Source organism: Carassius gibelio, chromosome A7, assembly GCF_023724105.1.
Source record: "Carassius gibelio isolate Cgi1373 ecotype wild population from Czech Republic chromosome A7, carGib1.2-hapl.c, whole genome shotgun sequence".
NCBI classification, from domain to species: domain Eukaryota; kingdom Metazoa; phylum Chordata; class Actinopteri; order Cypriniformes; family Cyprinidae; genus Carassius; species Carassius gibelio.
Genome location: NC_068377.1, coordinates 27,964,171 through 27,978,085, shown reverse-complemented (window position 1 = coordinate 27,978,085; position 13,915 = coordinate 27,964,171). Strand labels below are relative to the sequence as shown.

At 37.4% G+C, this 13,915-nt stretch overlaps 1 protein-coding gene and 1 long non-coding RNA gene across 4 annotated transcripts in view; one reads left to right on the top strand and one right to left on the bottom strand.

Moving 5' to 3' along the window:
* Positions 1 to 3,247, top strand: part of LOC128017040 (pleckstrin homology domain-containing family A member 7) — an 84,330-nt gene extending 81,083 nt beyond the window's left edge. For all 3 annotated transcript variants that reach the window (XM_052602098.1, XM_052602097.1, XM_052602096.1), the window contains 3 exons: positions 689 to 837; positions 1,918 to 1,965; positions 2,294 to 3,247. In XM_052602098.1, coding sequence (XP_052458058.1) covers positions 689 to 822 — 134 coding nt within the window. In that variant the 3' untranslated portion in view covers positions 823 to 837; positions 1,918 to 1,965; positions 2,294 to 3,247. The remainder of the gene's footprint in view (positions 1 to 688; positions 838 to 1,917; positions 1,966 to 2,293) is intronic.
* An 8,350-nt stretch (positions 3,248 to 11,597) lies between these two features.
* Positions 11,598 to 12,748, bottom strand: LOC128017042 (uncharacterized). Its single transcript, XR_008184347.1, has 3 exons — positions 12,572 to 12,748; positions 12,187 to 12,489; positions 11,598 to 11,757 (listed from the first exon to the last, which is right to left on the bottom strand). It is a non-coding gene; the product is annotated as an uncharacterized LOC128017042 (long non-coding RNA).
* Between the last annotated feature and the right edge of the window lie 1,167 nt (positions 12,749 to 13,915).

Here is a 13,915-nt window from a genome sequence, read left to right as displayed (position 1 = left end):
AAAAGGCTTCAGAAATAGTTATTTGTAATGCAAATCTGACAGTGTCAATAAAATGTCCTAAATCTACACACTGACAACTGTGGATTAATGGTGAACGTTGGGAGAAACATCGGTCCTCCCTGTTTCAAATCATCAGCATTCGAGGCGTGATGAGGAAGAAGAAAGAGCACTGCCAAGCCTATCAAACGCAATGCTAATGACTGAACATTATTTCGTATTAGCGCAGATCTGACGAGTAAAGATGTTTGCTAATTGGGACACATGTCGGATCTTTCAGGCTGGATGGAATCTCTTGATGAGGCCATTTTTTTCAGAGCCGATCAATGACCCGGTTGAATACGCACTGGGGCTTGTTCACTCTGCATCCCGTGGCAGCACTTTGAACATCTTTCTGAACTGGCATAAAAGCACACCATCGTTTCATCTTTCCTTCTTACAGAGGCCTCACTCACTCTGCCAGGTCTAACCTTCTGACAGCGAGCAGCGTGTCTCTCTTAGTCACACAGTTTAACAGTTTGTTTTTTTTGGATGAACTACAGTATCCCTTTAAATTTGACCGACTTGATGACCTCAGGTGGCTCTTGTAGTTATGTTCTCCTAAATAGCAGTTTGTAGTGCGTAGTAGCAATGAACGCATGTCACTATCTCCCTGTGTTACTACACTCCTCTGTTCCTGTTTCTGCTTCAGACTCACCGCCGGTTAACAGTCCCACCTCACTCCCTCAACCTCCACCTCCTCCTCCTCCTCTCCCTCCCTCCTCCTCTACGCCTCAGTCTGCTCCCTCTCCCCTGAGCAATGGATTTCACTACACCTTTGTCTAATCAGAGAAGAACTAAGTAAGAACTAACTGCAAACCGTTTAGCATGCAAATGCGCTTTTGCTAATTGTTCCCTGTGTGTTTTGGCACCTTTTCCGAGGCATGCTGCATGATTGTGCTTCATCAGTGTTTGTGATGTAGTATGTAGTAACTTCAAGAGTAGTGGAGATTGCCCCCCCCCACATTCTAACAACTGCCTCCACATCTGGAGATGGAGAGGTGTGTGAATTGTGTGCAAATTAGCTTTTTGTGTGCCGATAAGCCTTAAAAGCCACAAACAAATGCTGTCTTTTGTGACTTGTTTGTAATTAACAAAGACTCAGGGCATCTCTAAGGCAGCACATGCTGTTGTGTTGCCCAACACCATCTGTAATCGGCAAAGATCTTTGGTGTTTTGATATCTGTGACTCGTGGAAATAAAGATCGGAAAGGCAGTTACAGTTTGTGTGGGGAAAAGAAAAACAGCCCTTGGTCTTTGGAAACGTTATATGTGTGTGCATCTCTCCAAAGCAATTTCTGTGCAGTTCATGAAAGAGCATGATCTTCACCTGGATTGTGTGTTCTGCTTCCCAGCATAACTTAAATCAGTGGATTTCCTATTTGACGCATGCCAATTATGAACTATTACAGTATATGAGGCACTGTTCACAAACGCTACACTTTTGGGTCTAAGTCTTAAGTCTTAAAAGCACAATTATTTTGTTTGCCATGATGATTATTTTATAAACCATTATCTAACTTTTTCTAATTAGCGTAGCATGTTAAAGTTAGCTAGTTTTACCTTCGAAGTCAGATTTATTAACAATATTTAGTTTGACTTACTGAGGGGAAAAGATCTTCTGCCATGTTTTGTACTGTTCTCTGTTTGCGGACAGTGCCATGCTTATATTATACTACATGAAAGATTTGAGTCAGTGCAAAACAATACACTTTATGTTTATTAGCCAGTCCATTTAATCACTGACTGCCTGAGCTGGCCGTGCTATTCTGCTGTTTCAGCAGTGTTTGTATGAAAGTGAGCTGCATGCTGCGTGTCATGCACGTGCATGTGTTGAAGTGTGTTTAACTCAGCATTTTCTTTATGTAACATGCTGCACAGAGAGAACGAGGGTGGAGAGTGTTTACCTGTCTACTATTTAGGTTTAAGGTAATTCTTGGGTTATAAATAAAATAGAATTCAGAAATTGCTAGTAAATTTCACAAATAATTACAAAGAAGCAATTAACATTAAATAAGGAATTGTATTTAAAATACTTGTTTTATTTACAGCTTTTTTAAATAAATCATTTTTGCAGTGTAGGTACCTGCACCACATGGGTTTAAATTAACTTTTTTTTTTCTGCTTTAGCACCGTAAAACAAATTACATTAGTACACTGTTAAGTGCGTGTGTGTTTTTCAGTGTATTGTATCGTTTTGTTTGTTTAGCTTTATTTCTTCACATTTCACATCTCTCACTCTTTCTCTATTTTCCAGCCAAAGCTGTGTCTGGATACTGAGGTGCTGTCACATTCTGAAAACCCCACCAGTGGTGGACAAACTTAAACTCAACTTATCGAATCACATCGCTCACATTTAGAGATGACGTTAGCGCACTTTTGGACTCATATGGGAACTCGCTCCTGAAATGCATTTTTGTAGAGCTATTATTTGATACAGACTTTCTGCTGTGGAAACTGCTGTGCATATGCTGTACAAAATCTATCCATGATAACCCAGACATAGAGAGCCATTTTATATCCATTACTGCACTTTTAATATGCACCGTATTGTAGAGATCATTTTACTTCTCAAAGCAAGACCGATGTTTAAATGGAGTTCAGGTTGAAAACAACGGTAACATAAAGACTAAAAAAGTATTCTAAATGTGTAACGACATGAAGGGTACCAAACTGTCAAATGTCGATTGTATTTTGTCAATTCAGATGATATTCTTACACCAAATCACTTGAAATATTATTTTTATGTATCCAGCACTGCCAGTCTCTAGTTAGCTTGCCAAATGCATTTTATTTTTGTTGACAAAGTAAAGAAAACAATTCATACATTAATATTTTCAGACAGGATTTGTGGGGAATTGGTTGGGGAGGAATATGCCACATACTTTTTTTTTTTTTTTTAAAGAAACTGTAAATATTAAAGATATTAACAAGCCAGTGGTCTTTTATTCTGTTTGTGTTCTTTAAGAACGAAGGAGAGAGAGAAAAGAATTTCAGTTTTTCAGCTACAGAAAAAAAATAGTTGTCAAATAAACAATTTCTGAATTGATTTGGAGGTTTTACATTTGCATCGTACTAAAAGCAGTCGTTAACTCCAGTCTCACAAGGTAATGCGTATTCAAATGTTTTGTGAATACCTTCTGAACTCACTTTGTTTTATTCCTTCCATACATATTCAGTTAAAAGAATAAGAATAAAATGAATTTCGAAATTCCTTTTCCATGTATGTTCTGTAACAACCTCTTATTTTTTATATAGAACAAAGGTTATTGCCCGTTAATGTGAAATGTGCTCTCTCCATTGCTTCAAGGATTTCCTTTAAAATGTGCATTAAGTGTTTTGACCTCTTTATGTTGTATAATGTTATAAAGATCAATTATTTTAATTTCAAGTAGCTTTTTACATGTTTTACCTGCATTTAATGTGTGTGTGCATGTATGTATGTTTATATTATGAGGGGCCGTAAAGACTTAATTCATTCTGGCACTCTCACACACTTTCATTCTCGTTTCACATACATATATTATCCTTTCACACACTTTCATTCTTCTTATACATGCATATATTTCTACTCTTACACACACATACATTCTCCTTTCATATGTATATATTTTTGCTTTCATACACACATACATTCTCCTTACAAAAACACATATTTTCGCTTTCACACTCCTACATTCTCCTTACACATCAAAGATTTTTTTCTCAACTCAATTTTGCTGACTGATTCAATGCCACTTTTATTATCTGTTGAGTAAGTATGAAACCACAGAAAAAAAAAAGAAAAAAAACCCCCGTCCCCATGATCGTGATTATCATTGTACCTGCTTTGTGTTGCAGGCCTCAAGTGCGATCTTTATCTGTAATTGGAGAGTGATTACCTTCTCTCCACTACTGTATCTTGTTCTTTGAAAGCACCTGTGAGACATGCTGCTGCTCCCGTAGCTCCACAGCAGGAGCTGCCACTTCTCACTGCATCTGATTAGAAGAAGTGAAGGGTGGGCTGTACTGTGTGTGTGTGTGTGTGTGTGCGCGCCTGGTGGGCATGAGTTTGATCACATCCGCTTTTCTGCTTATTTTGCAATAAGCAGGCTGTTTTTCCTCCTCCAGCAGAAATCCACCCAAGACCATCCACAGAGAATTGTGGCATTTCCATTTATTGATGTTTGGCTGCTATTTCATATACATTTGTTATTCCGCACTCTGGATTTCAAAGAGAATAAGAAAAAACCCATTATGCAAATTCTGCCCTGTTCTGTTAACTGCACTGAATGACTCGAGCACTAATCCTGCACAAAGTATTTCACCCTCGTTCAAAGAAGTTTAAAGACACAAATGTATGTACGCCTACAACTGTATTTAGACGCTTTGTTGTCCAAGGCTTTTGCGACATTGAGTGTTTGAAAAACATTTAACCTTAAGTATCTCTTATTCCATATCAAAGTTCTAGCGCGTCACAGGTCTTATTGTGTCCACGATGTAATTCAATTCTAGGATGAATACATGGTTATTTAGCATTAAATTGAAGTTCCTTGGAAATGCAGAAGGAATGCTGTATTTAAAGTTGAATACTATAAATGTCCTTCATTTGAATGAATGAATGATAGATTGAAGAGATTCACCGCCCAACCAAATGTGATAATTCTCAGGAGGATTGTGGGAATTTTCAGCAATAATGTCCGTGGCAAGAGCTGTAGTCTATGACAAAAATCATTTACAAATATGTAGTTGAGTATAGACTATTTGTCAATATTGACATGAATCTGGGTGGTGTTCTCTCCACAGGACTCCTCCAAATGCTCTCTGGTGAATTTGAGGCGACTATTTACTAAATGTCTAGAAGTGACTGAATTAATTAGTGTAAAACTGTGTGCAGCATTTCTTCACGAGTCTCCACAAATTTGTCAAAATGTGATGTGTTTTGGAGCGGCTGAAATGAGTAAATGGCCACCTGTTTCAATGTGAAACCTGAGTGGCCCAGCGATTTATACCTATTCTGACTTTGTCTTAAGAATGAAAGCCATGTTGACCCTGCAGTTTGACAGCTTGACAAAAAGCTCTGTTCTTTGCTTTTTTGAATCAAACCTGACAAATCTCCAGTGGTGGAGAGAAAACTGCTGCTCAGCTGTGGATTAAACGGAGATAAAACAGTGCACAAAGAAAGCCAAAGAGCATTTAGTAGTGAAACACTACAGATGGCACCCATAAGGTCAAGGGCACAAAACAATCTATGAACATAATGTGTGGACCAACTGTACACCCCCCCCCCCCCCCCCCCCCAAAAGAAAAACAAGTTTACACAAAGCTAGGCTTTACTCTCAATCCTGTATATGAAGTTGCCTTCATATATATATATATATATATATATATATATATATATATATATATATATATATATATATATATATTAGTGCTGTCAATCGATGAAAAAAAATTAACTAATTAATCGCACAATTTTTTAAAATTAATCGCGATTAATCGCGATTAATCGCAATTAAAAGACTGAAACTTTTTGGATATGTAAATGTAAAATGTAAATAATTAATGTAAACTTAAGACAAAGAAACTATTTAAATTCAAAATATGATTGTTTATTGGAATTTTTGTTTAACTTGTAACACAGATTTTCTCATGTAAACAACATACCTGCAATAAACCATCAATATCCTCCAAATTAACTGTTGGCTTGAAAGCCATATTTATTACAGAAATAAAAACACAGACATGTAAGTATCATTTGAATTTCAAAACAATCAATGCCAATAAAAAACAAAAATGATTTCCATGTTGAATTCTAAGTGGACTGCAAAAAAAAAATCCAAAGTATAGTCATTGCCAGTGCTTTAAGTGGGCCAGTGGTACTCAGTACCGCCACTTCCAAATATAGCTCTTGAGCGTACCGCCACCTCTCCGTGCGCCCAGAACGTGCTTGTAGCGTACCGGTACGCTCATTTGGACATCTGTTTTAATAGAGGTTTTAATCTTTTACCTGCACTGCCGATTTTCAGAGCGCCCTTCACAATGCAAGCTTCCTAATTCATCCCACCCAGGGCAGAAACTACATTACCCATTCACCCTTAAGTTACACAAGTGAATAGCGCATGTGTCGCTTTTCCCACTGTTAAGTGTCAACAACTCAACGTGGCCGGAGAAGGTGTGTGAAACTCGTTGTGAGTTATACAAAAACAGCAAAATCTTGAGTATTTATTGTCTGATAAACATTAAAACCTGTCTGCGGAGGTTGAGTCGTCCTGCAGCCCCCGCTGGCTGTTCATTGGCTGCAGCATCTTTTTTCTACACTGTAAAAAATTGTCCTGTAAATTAACGGTAGTATACTGGCAGCAGGGTTTCCAGCAGTGTACCGTAATTTTACAGTTTTATTACCGTTTTCTGAATTACGGCTTTTTTGTAAATTAACGGTAGTATACTGGCAGCAGGGTTTCCAGCAGTGTACTGTAATTTTACAGTTTCCAGAATTACAGCTTTTCTGTAAATTAACGGTAATATACTGGCAGCAGGGTTTCCAGCTGTGTACCGTTATTTTACAGTTTTCTGAATTACAGCTTTTTTGTAAATTAACAGTAATATACTGGCAGCAGGGTTTCCAGCGGTGTAACGTAATTTTTCAGGAATCATTACTGTATTCTAGTTTTTTTTCTTTTTTTTTCTAAACCGTAGAACTGGCAATTTTGCCAATCATTAACTTTATTAAAAATATCTGTATTTTAACAAATTCACAAACTGTCATTTCATTTATACTAAAAAGTGGCAGCAAATAGACAGAAAAGAGAAGACCAAGGGGGTATTTCTTATAGAACACTATTTATTTAAGTGCCCAACCAATAATTCAAATGCTTTCTCAAAAAAAAAAAAAAAAATAAGCAATCAAAATGGAAGAATCAGTCTTTGTATGTGTTAGAGAAAGATGAGATGAAGAGAGAAGAAAATTAACCAATTTACAAAACAGACAATGTGCAAAATGAACCCAGCAGAAGTCTGTGGACATATTTAAACTAATTTAAGTTGACCATATAACACACAAAACAAGCAGCCATTTTAGGTCTAGCTTTGTGCTATGAGTATGACAATGCATGGGCATGGGCTTGGAGTGTACGTTCCCCTAAAAACAGCCTTTAAGAAATGGCAAACAACTTCTGAACAAGAATCTTATTTTGGTGTAATAAGTCAAAACCTGGCAAGGATTTGTAGAACAGTCCAAGAACGTTTCAGAAGCATAAAACTGTCACCAACTCTGATGCAAGTGTAGCCAGGGAGGGGTGTAGTCTGAAACATAAACATTGAGAAAAATCCTTTTTAAGTTAAAATATCATCAGCAGAATTTTAATAGAACGTAACAAAAAACATGTATACTGTATAACAATATAAAAAATTTCAGAAACTTAGGACCCTACGATTTCCACAATGTGAAAAACATGGAGGCAATCACGGAATCCAATCATGAAAACGGAATTAGGCAAATATAATAAAATAGTGTTGTACACTAACTGAAATCGCGATGTGGATTAGTGTATTAATGAATAAAAGTTACAATATTATGTTAGAAGTTGTACTAATAATTTTTGTAAAGTTATCCAAAGGATTAATTAGCTAATCAAAAAAAGGAACACTAGATTAAAGGGGGGGTGAAATGCTATTTCATGCATACTGAGTTTTTTTACACTGTTAAAGACTTGGATTCCCATGCTAAACATGGACAAAGTTTCAAAAATTAAGTTGTACGTTTGAAGGAGTATTTCTGTTCCAAAAAAAAGTTTGGGAAAGTTTTTTTCGAGTATGGCTCTGTGTGACGTTAGATGGAGCTGAATTTCCTTATATGGGTCCTGAGGCACTTCTCCCGGAAGAGCGTGCGCTCCCGTATAGCAGAGCACTGAGAGCACAACAGACTTCACTGATCAAAGCGAGAGCGTCGCGAAAGTCGTGGTCGTGGCCTAATGGTTAGAGGGTTGGTCTCCCAATCGAAGGGTTGTGAGTAGGGATGTCAAATTTCGATTATTTCCATGATCGATCGTCGTTTAAATTAACGATCAATTAATCGATTAATCGTTAACCATAATACTGCAAAATGCGTCTATTGCAGGCACGCAGTCAGCGGTATGACAGGATGTGCAAAAGCCACACACACACACACAAAACGCTTTCTCACTTGAATTAAAGAGGTTTTAGTCTGAATAAAATGCTAGTAGCAGGATTATAAAATGAATAGATGCGATTATGATCATTTGATAAAATGAAGAGAGCGCGCCATACTTTTGAGGTCATTTTACTTTGTTGACAGTTTCCAATCCCGCACTGAGAACGCTGAACGCGCATCTTTAAATGGTTTTGTGGTGCTCGTTGTTGTATTTTAAAGCACAATTGCAATGTTTTCAACTGACATTATTGTATAAAGTTATCCGAAATGTGGAGCGCGTGTGACTGCGCTGCACATTAAGTGAACTACATCGGCGCTGCTGCACCAAAACACAGTTGCTCACATTAATTTGATCCTGCTGGATTCGGTCCTAGAAAATGTCAGATTTTTAAAAATCCGGCATACAGCGCATTAGATCGTGACAGTGCATGCGTGCAGACGAGGATGAGCGAGCGCGGCTTTGGCTAGATTTATTTGGAGGTTATTGCTCATGTCTCATTCGGCACAAATCGAAATGTTTCCATATTCGCAATGTATTTGAATGTTAAACTATTATTTATAATGTAAACTAGGCTTGTACTTTACACGCATTCGCATATAGACGGAAAAGATGATCCTCTTCATATGAGCAAAAACGTCCTTGGCATAACAGCAGAGTGGACCGGTAGCTATACTACGGTCTATTTAAACTGACCAGTGTAACCTTTTAATGTTTAGTTGACATTTTATTTTGATAATGAACAGACTGCGATGTAAGTTTGAATCGCTAGAATATACGTGTGCAGCAGGCTCCGGCGCGATCGAAACAGCTGAGACATTAAAAAATATATATATTTTCCGCAAAAGTGTTTACTTTCATTTGTGCACACTCACAATAAAAACAGAAGATTTGTGCTCTTGTAAAATAAAGCAAACAAACAGAATGCGTTGTCATCCTTTTTTTTTTTTTTGTGAACTTATGGAGCGCCCACACTTCTGTTTTAAATCCGTTAATCTTAATTAGCCTATTTAAATCGGATATATTTCGCATAGCCTATTTAAAAAAAAAAAAAAAAAAAACATGAAAACAAATTGTTATTTTTATGTTGGGCCTATTACTTAGTAGGCTATAAATGTTCCTTAAAGCATCCCATTTTGTCCCAGGGCTTAGAACCTGTGCCCTAGTCAGGTCCATGCAGAAACTTGTGAACGATGCTCGGCGTCACCGTTTAGTGACAGCAGTGAATGCTCCAGGAATGTGTCGGTCACAGCGCCTATTAATCGCTGTTTTGAATCCAGCAATTATTTATTTAGAAATGATAAGATCTGATTATGACAAGTGTGGTATAAAAGCTTTGTTTATTAGAGGAATAATAGGTTAACTGGAAAATGTTAGATCGCGACCATGCTTTTGGACCCCATAGTCTTCATTTACGCGGCTTTGTTCTGGTTTGCCGGTTGGTCACGAATTTCCACAAATTCAGTATATTTAGGCATCGTTTCTTTTCCTAAATCTTCATAGTCTAACCCTCTAATTTCCCAGGTTTATTTTATTATCTTTCGCTTTTAATAACTGTTTTCGCATCTCTTACTTTGGTAAACATGGGAAGGGAAATTAAAGATTTCATGAATTAAGAATTCGTTCGATTTATTAATTTGTTCCCTTATTTCACTTAAATCATGGGTTATTTAGGGAACAAAATTAATGAAACATGGACAATTGCCACATTAATAATTCGTAGGAATGAATTAACAAGTTGTAGGAATGAATAGACTACCTGTCCTGTCACTGTGTCCCGCAGCCCTGCAAAGCGCACGATATAAAACAGTTATCTGATGAAATGATTAGTAACTACATTTCTATTGCATTTAATGTTGAAGAACTTTTATGTTGTTTCTATTTTAATGTACTTTAAAGTTTAAATCACATTAAAAGCTTAATTTGTAGGCTACATTGTGAATGAATGATGATGCTTTTATATATCGTCACCGTCACTCACAGCCGCTCGCACGTGTTGAGTGCGCATGAGCCGCACGCAGCCCAACATTGAATCGGTTAACCGACCATCGATAGCCTTAATCGATTGCATCTCTTATCGACAATTAATCGATCATCGATTAATCGTTGACATCCCTAGTTGTGAGTTCTAGTCTCGGGCCGGACGGAATTGTGGGTGGGGGGAGTGCATGAACAGCTCTCTCTCCACCTTCAATATCACGACTTAGGTGCCCTTGAGCAAGGCATCGAACCCCCAACTGCTCCCCGGGCGCCGCAGCATAAATGGCTGCCCACTGCTCCGGGTGTGTGTTCACAGTGTGTGTGTGTGTGTTCACTGCTCTGTGTGTGTGCATTTCGGATGGGTTAAATGCAGAGCACAAATTCTGAGTATGGGTCACCATACTTGGCTGAATGTCACTTCACTTTTTCACTCACTTCACTTCACTTTAAATGTCACAAAAGGAGTGTGTTTTTGGTTGCCAGGGCAAGACAACCCTGCACAGATTACCAAAAAAAACAGCATTAAGGGACCAGTGGATGGAGTTTATTTTTACAGAGCATCAACGGAGTTGTGCAAGTGTTTTTGTTTGTTCCCTGCATTTCGAAGATGCTTGTTTTACAAACAAGGCCCAGTTTGACGACGGATTTGCACATCGTTTATTTCTTAAAGGGGGGGTGAAATGCTCGTTTTCACTCAATATCCTGTTAATCTTGAGTACCTATAGAGTAGTACTGCATCCTTCATAACTCCAAAAAGTCTTTAGTTTTATTATATTCATAAGAGAAAGATAGTCTGTACCGATTTTTCCCGGAAAAACACGAGTGGCTGGAGGCGTGACGTGTGGACGGAGCTAAAGAATCACGAGCGCCAGTAGGCTTTTGTTGAGAGCATTTGGAAGCTGTGACACCGTGAGGACAAAACCAACCAAAACAAACCATGGCTAACAGTCAGATTCAGCGTATATTTATGATCCAGAATCAGATCCCGAGGCTGAAACTGAACGAGAGCAGCAGCAGCAACGACTCGCTCCGAGCAGGGCTCGAACCCGCAGTTTTTGTGTAACCTGGGACTGAACAGTCGCAACAACATAGGGGTTGTAATGAGTGCGGACTGTATCATCTTCAGGGTAGTTCTCAGTGCCACTGACGACTTTTTTTTGGGTCAAATATAGGTTTGTGGATATTTTATTTATAAAACCGTTTCTTTGCTGTAAATTATTTTATTTTATGCAATGCAAACTACAGGGACGCAACGTCAGTTACCAAAATGAGTCACATCAGTCTTTTTCAACTGACTACTTTTAAATGTTGATTTTTTTTTTTTTGTTAAACAAGTTTAAATGTGAGAAATATTCTATGTGTGTAAACTGTGAAATAAGTTGTATTAGGAACTGTATTTAATGAAAATGTATGTGTAACTTCACTTGCCTAGATGAAGTCCCATTTGAAGTCCATTCGATTTTTTTGTAGAGTGGCAACCTTTGGATTGACTGTAGTGGACTTCTTATTCACCACCTTCCCCGTCTTCTTGGAGACTACCTTGCCTCGGCAGGTCTTTGAGCCTCTTTCTGGGTTTATTCCATAGAATCATCTAAGGAAAGTTGCATTACACATTACCGAAGTGTATAATAACCATTTTTCAAAATTCTGATTAATTAATTTGGTTTAGAATTTAGATTAATTTTGTAAAACTTTATAATAAGTATAAAGTAATAAAGCACTTATAAATCACTTGCAAACGATAAATATATATATTCTGACTCGTTTGGATTTAATGTGGATCTACATGCCTTTCTCCTATTTTCTCCGTGTCTGGCATGCGAATAAAACCACATTTGACAGTGTTTCAGATGATGAACTGAAAAAACTGAAATGGAAGAACACAAGTAGAACACAGGAGAAAGGTTGAGGTAACTAGTTTGCAAATAATTTATTACTTTACTACTGTATACTTATTATAAAGTGTTACCACAGATTCTTAGAGAGTGATAAAAACATACGCAAAAAGGAAAACACTTACCTTTGAAAAAATTCTAACGTGCAACAAGCCTCCTCTTGATACTGCAGGTTGAAGATGTAGTACACAGCAAACACTGTTGCAACTGCAGTCAAAAATGTTGACTGGACACTCACAAAAAAAAATGAAAAAAAAAGAATCAATTTTAACAATTGTGCACAACAGCAATGTTAACAATTTTATATCTCAGCCATCAGTAAATGTTTCTTCTTCATCATGTGCAATGACACACTAACCCAGCAAAATCAGATGAGGATTGGCAGGTAGATTGAGTGTCTTCTCTACATCAGATGCAGATGCTGCAACCTGTAGAGAACACACAATACACAAATAATAATATTACATAATATAATGTGGTGAAGTGGAAAGAAGAAAATTAAATACTTACATCTGCATATGAAACCAGTCCATCTTCATGTTCCTGGAAGTGGGACATTAACGTTAGAATCTTGACAAGCAGGTGTACCATATCTTTGTTCTCATCCTGGGACATCCTCCAACTTTTCATTAAAAACACTTAAAAATATTCTGTCTACTGCTCTCTCCTCTTCCTCTCTCTCTAACTCTCTCTCACTCTCACACACACACACACACACTCCCTCTCTCTCTCTCTCACACACACTCTCTCTCTCTCTCACACACACACACACACACACCACACACACACTCTCTCTCTCTCTCTCTCTCTCTCTCTCTCTCTCTCACACACACACACACACTCTCTCTCTCACACACTCTCACACACACACAAAACTGTATTTGAGGCTGAGGAACCAGTTAGAATGTAAGTGAATGAAGTAACGTTTCCTCTGTGATATAGAGATTTGTGCCAATAAATCCAGTGCAAAATTAAAATTCAAATGTGCTCACATACAAAGCCCACTTTATTAACAATAAGTTAGAATATATTTAGATTACACTCTAACTAGTTTTAGATACGACTTATATTGAAAGACTAATGTGTCACTCCGAAAAAAACAAACGTTTCTCACCATAACGTTAACGCTAACGTTACTCTTTCCATCTATCAAGTCAAGTGCTCATGCAAAAGGCGATGAGTTTATGCTTCCTAAGTAAAATCAAGTTTACAGGCCTATTTTCGATTTCCCAATATATAAGGATAATATATAAGTTACCAACTTTATACGCACCTAACTTAGCAACATTAATGCAAAAAAACAAATCCTCCATTGTAAGCTACACTGGGTTGGCGCCAATGCAAAATGTAAATATAATTGTGCAAATAAGTGTTTCAGAAAATCAGGAAAACACACTTACTTCATATCCTCGTTATCTGCAATCTGTAATCGAAATTATATTTGAGATAATATCCGTTTTATTCACTGAGACTGATGATGCTTTTCTCTGGTATCAGACGCTAACCGTTGCTCCCCTCCCCCACCGATCACGTGCTCATCTTCTACCGTTGCCGAATATGTTCAATTCATATCCAATGAAATAATCAGCGAACGCAAGTATTTTATATTTAACTATTTACAAGTTTAACATTTACAGGATTTTACACCAGGAAAGAAAAAAAAACGATGCAAATCCTTCACAAACACACACATACACACTTAACTTTCAGGAGAAATTTGTAAAAATTGCATACATGCTAGTTCACCGTCTTGGCAAGATTTGTCAAAGGTAAATTAAAATATTGTGCCCACATTAAAAAAACTCTGCAGTTTAAGATAAAAATGTATTCAGACTTTGATCTGCTTACCTGTAA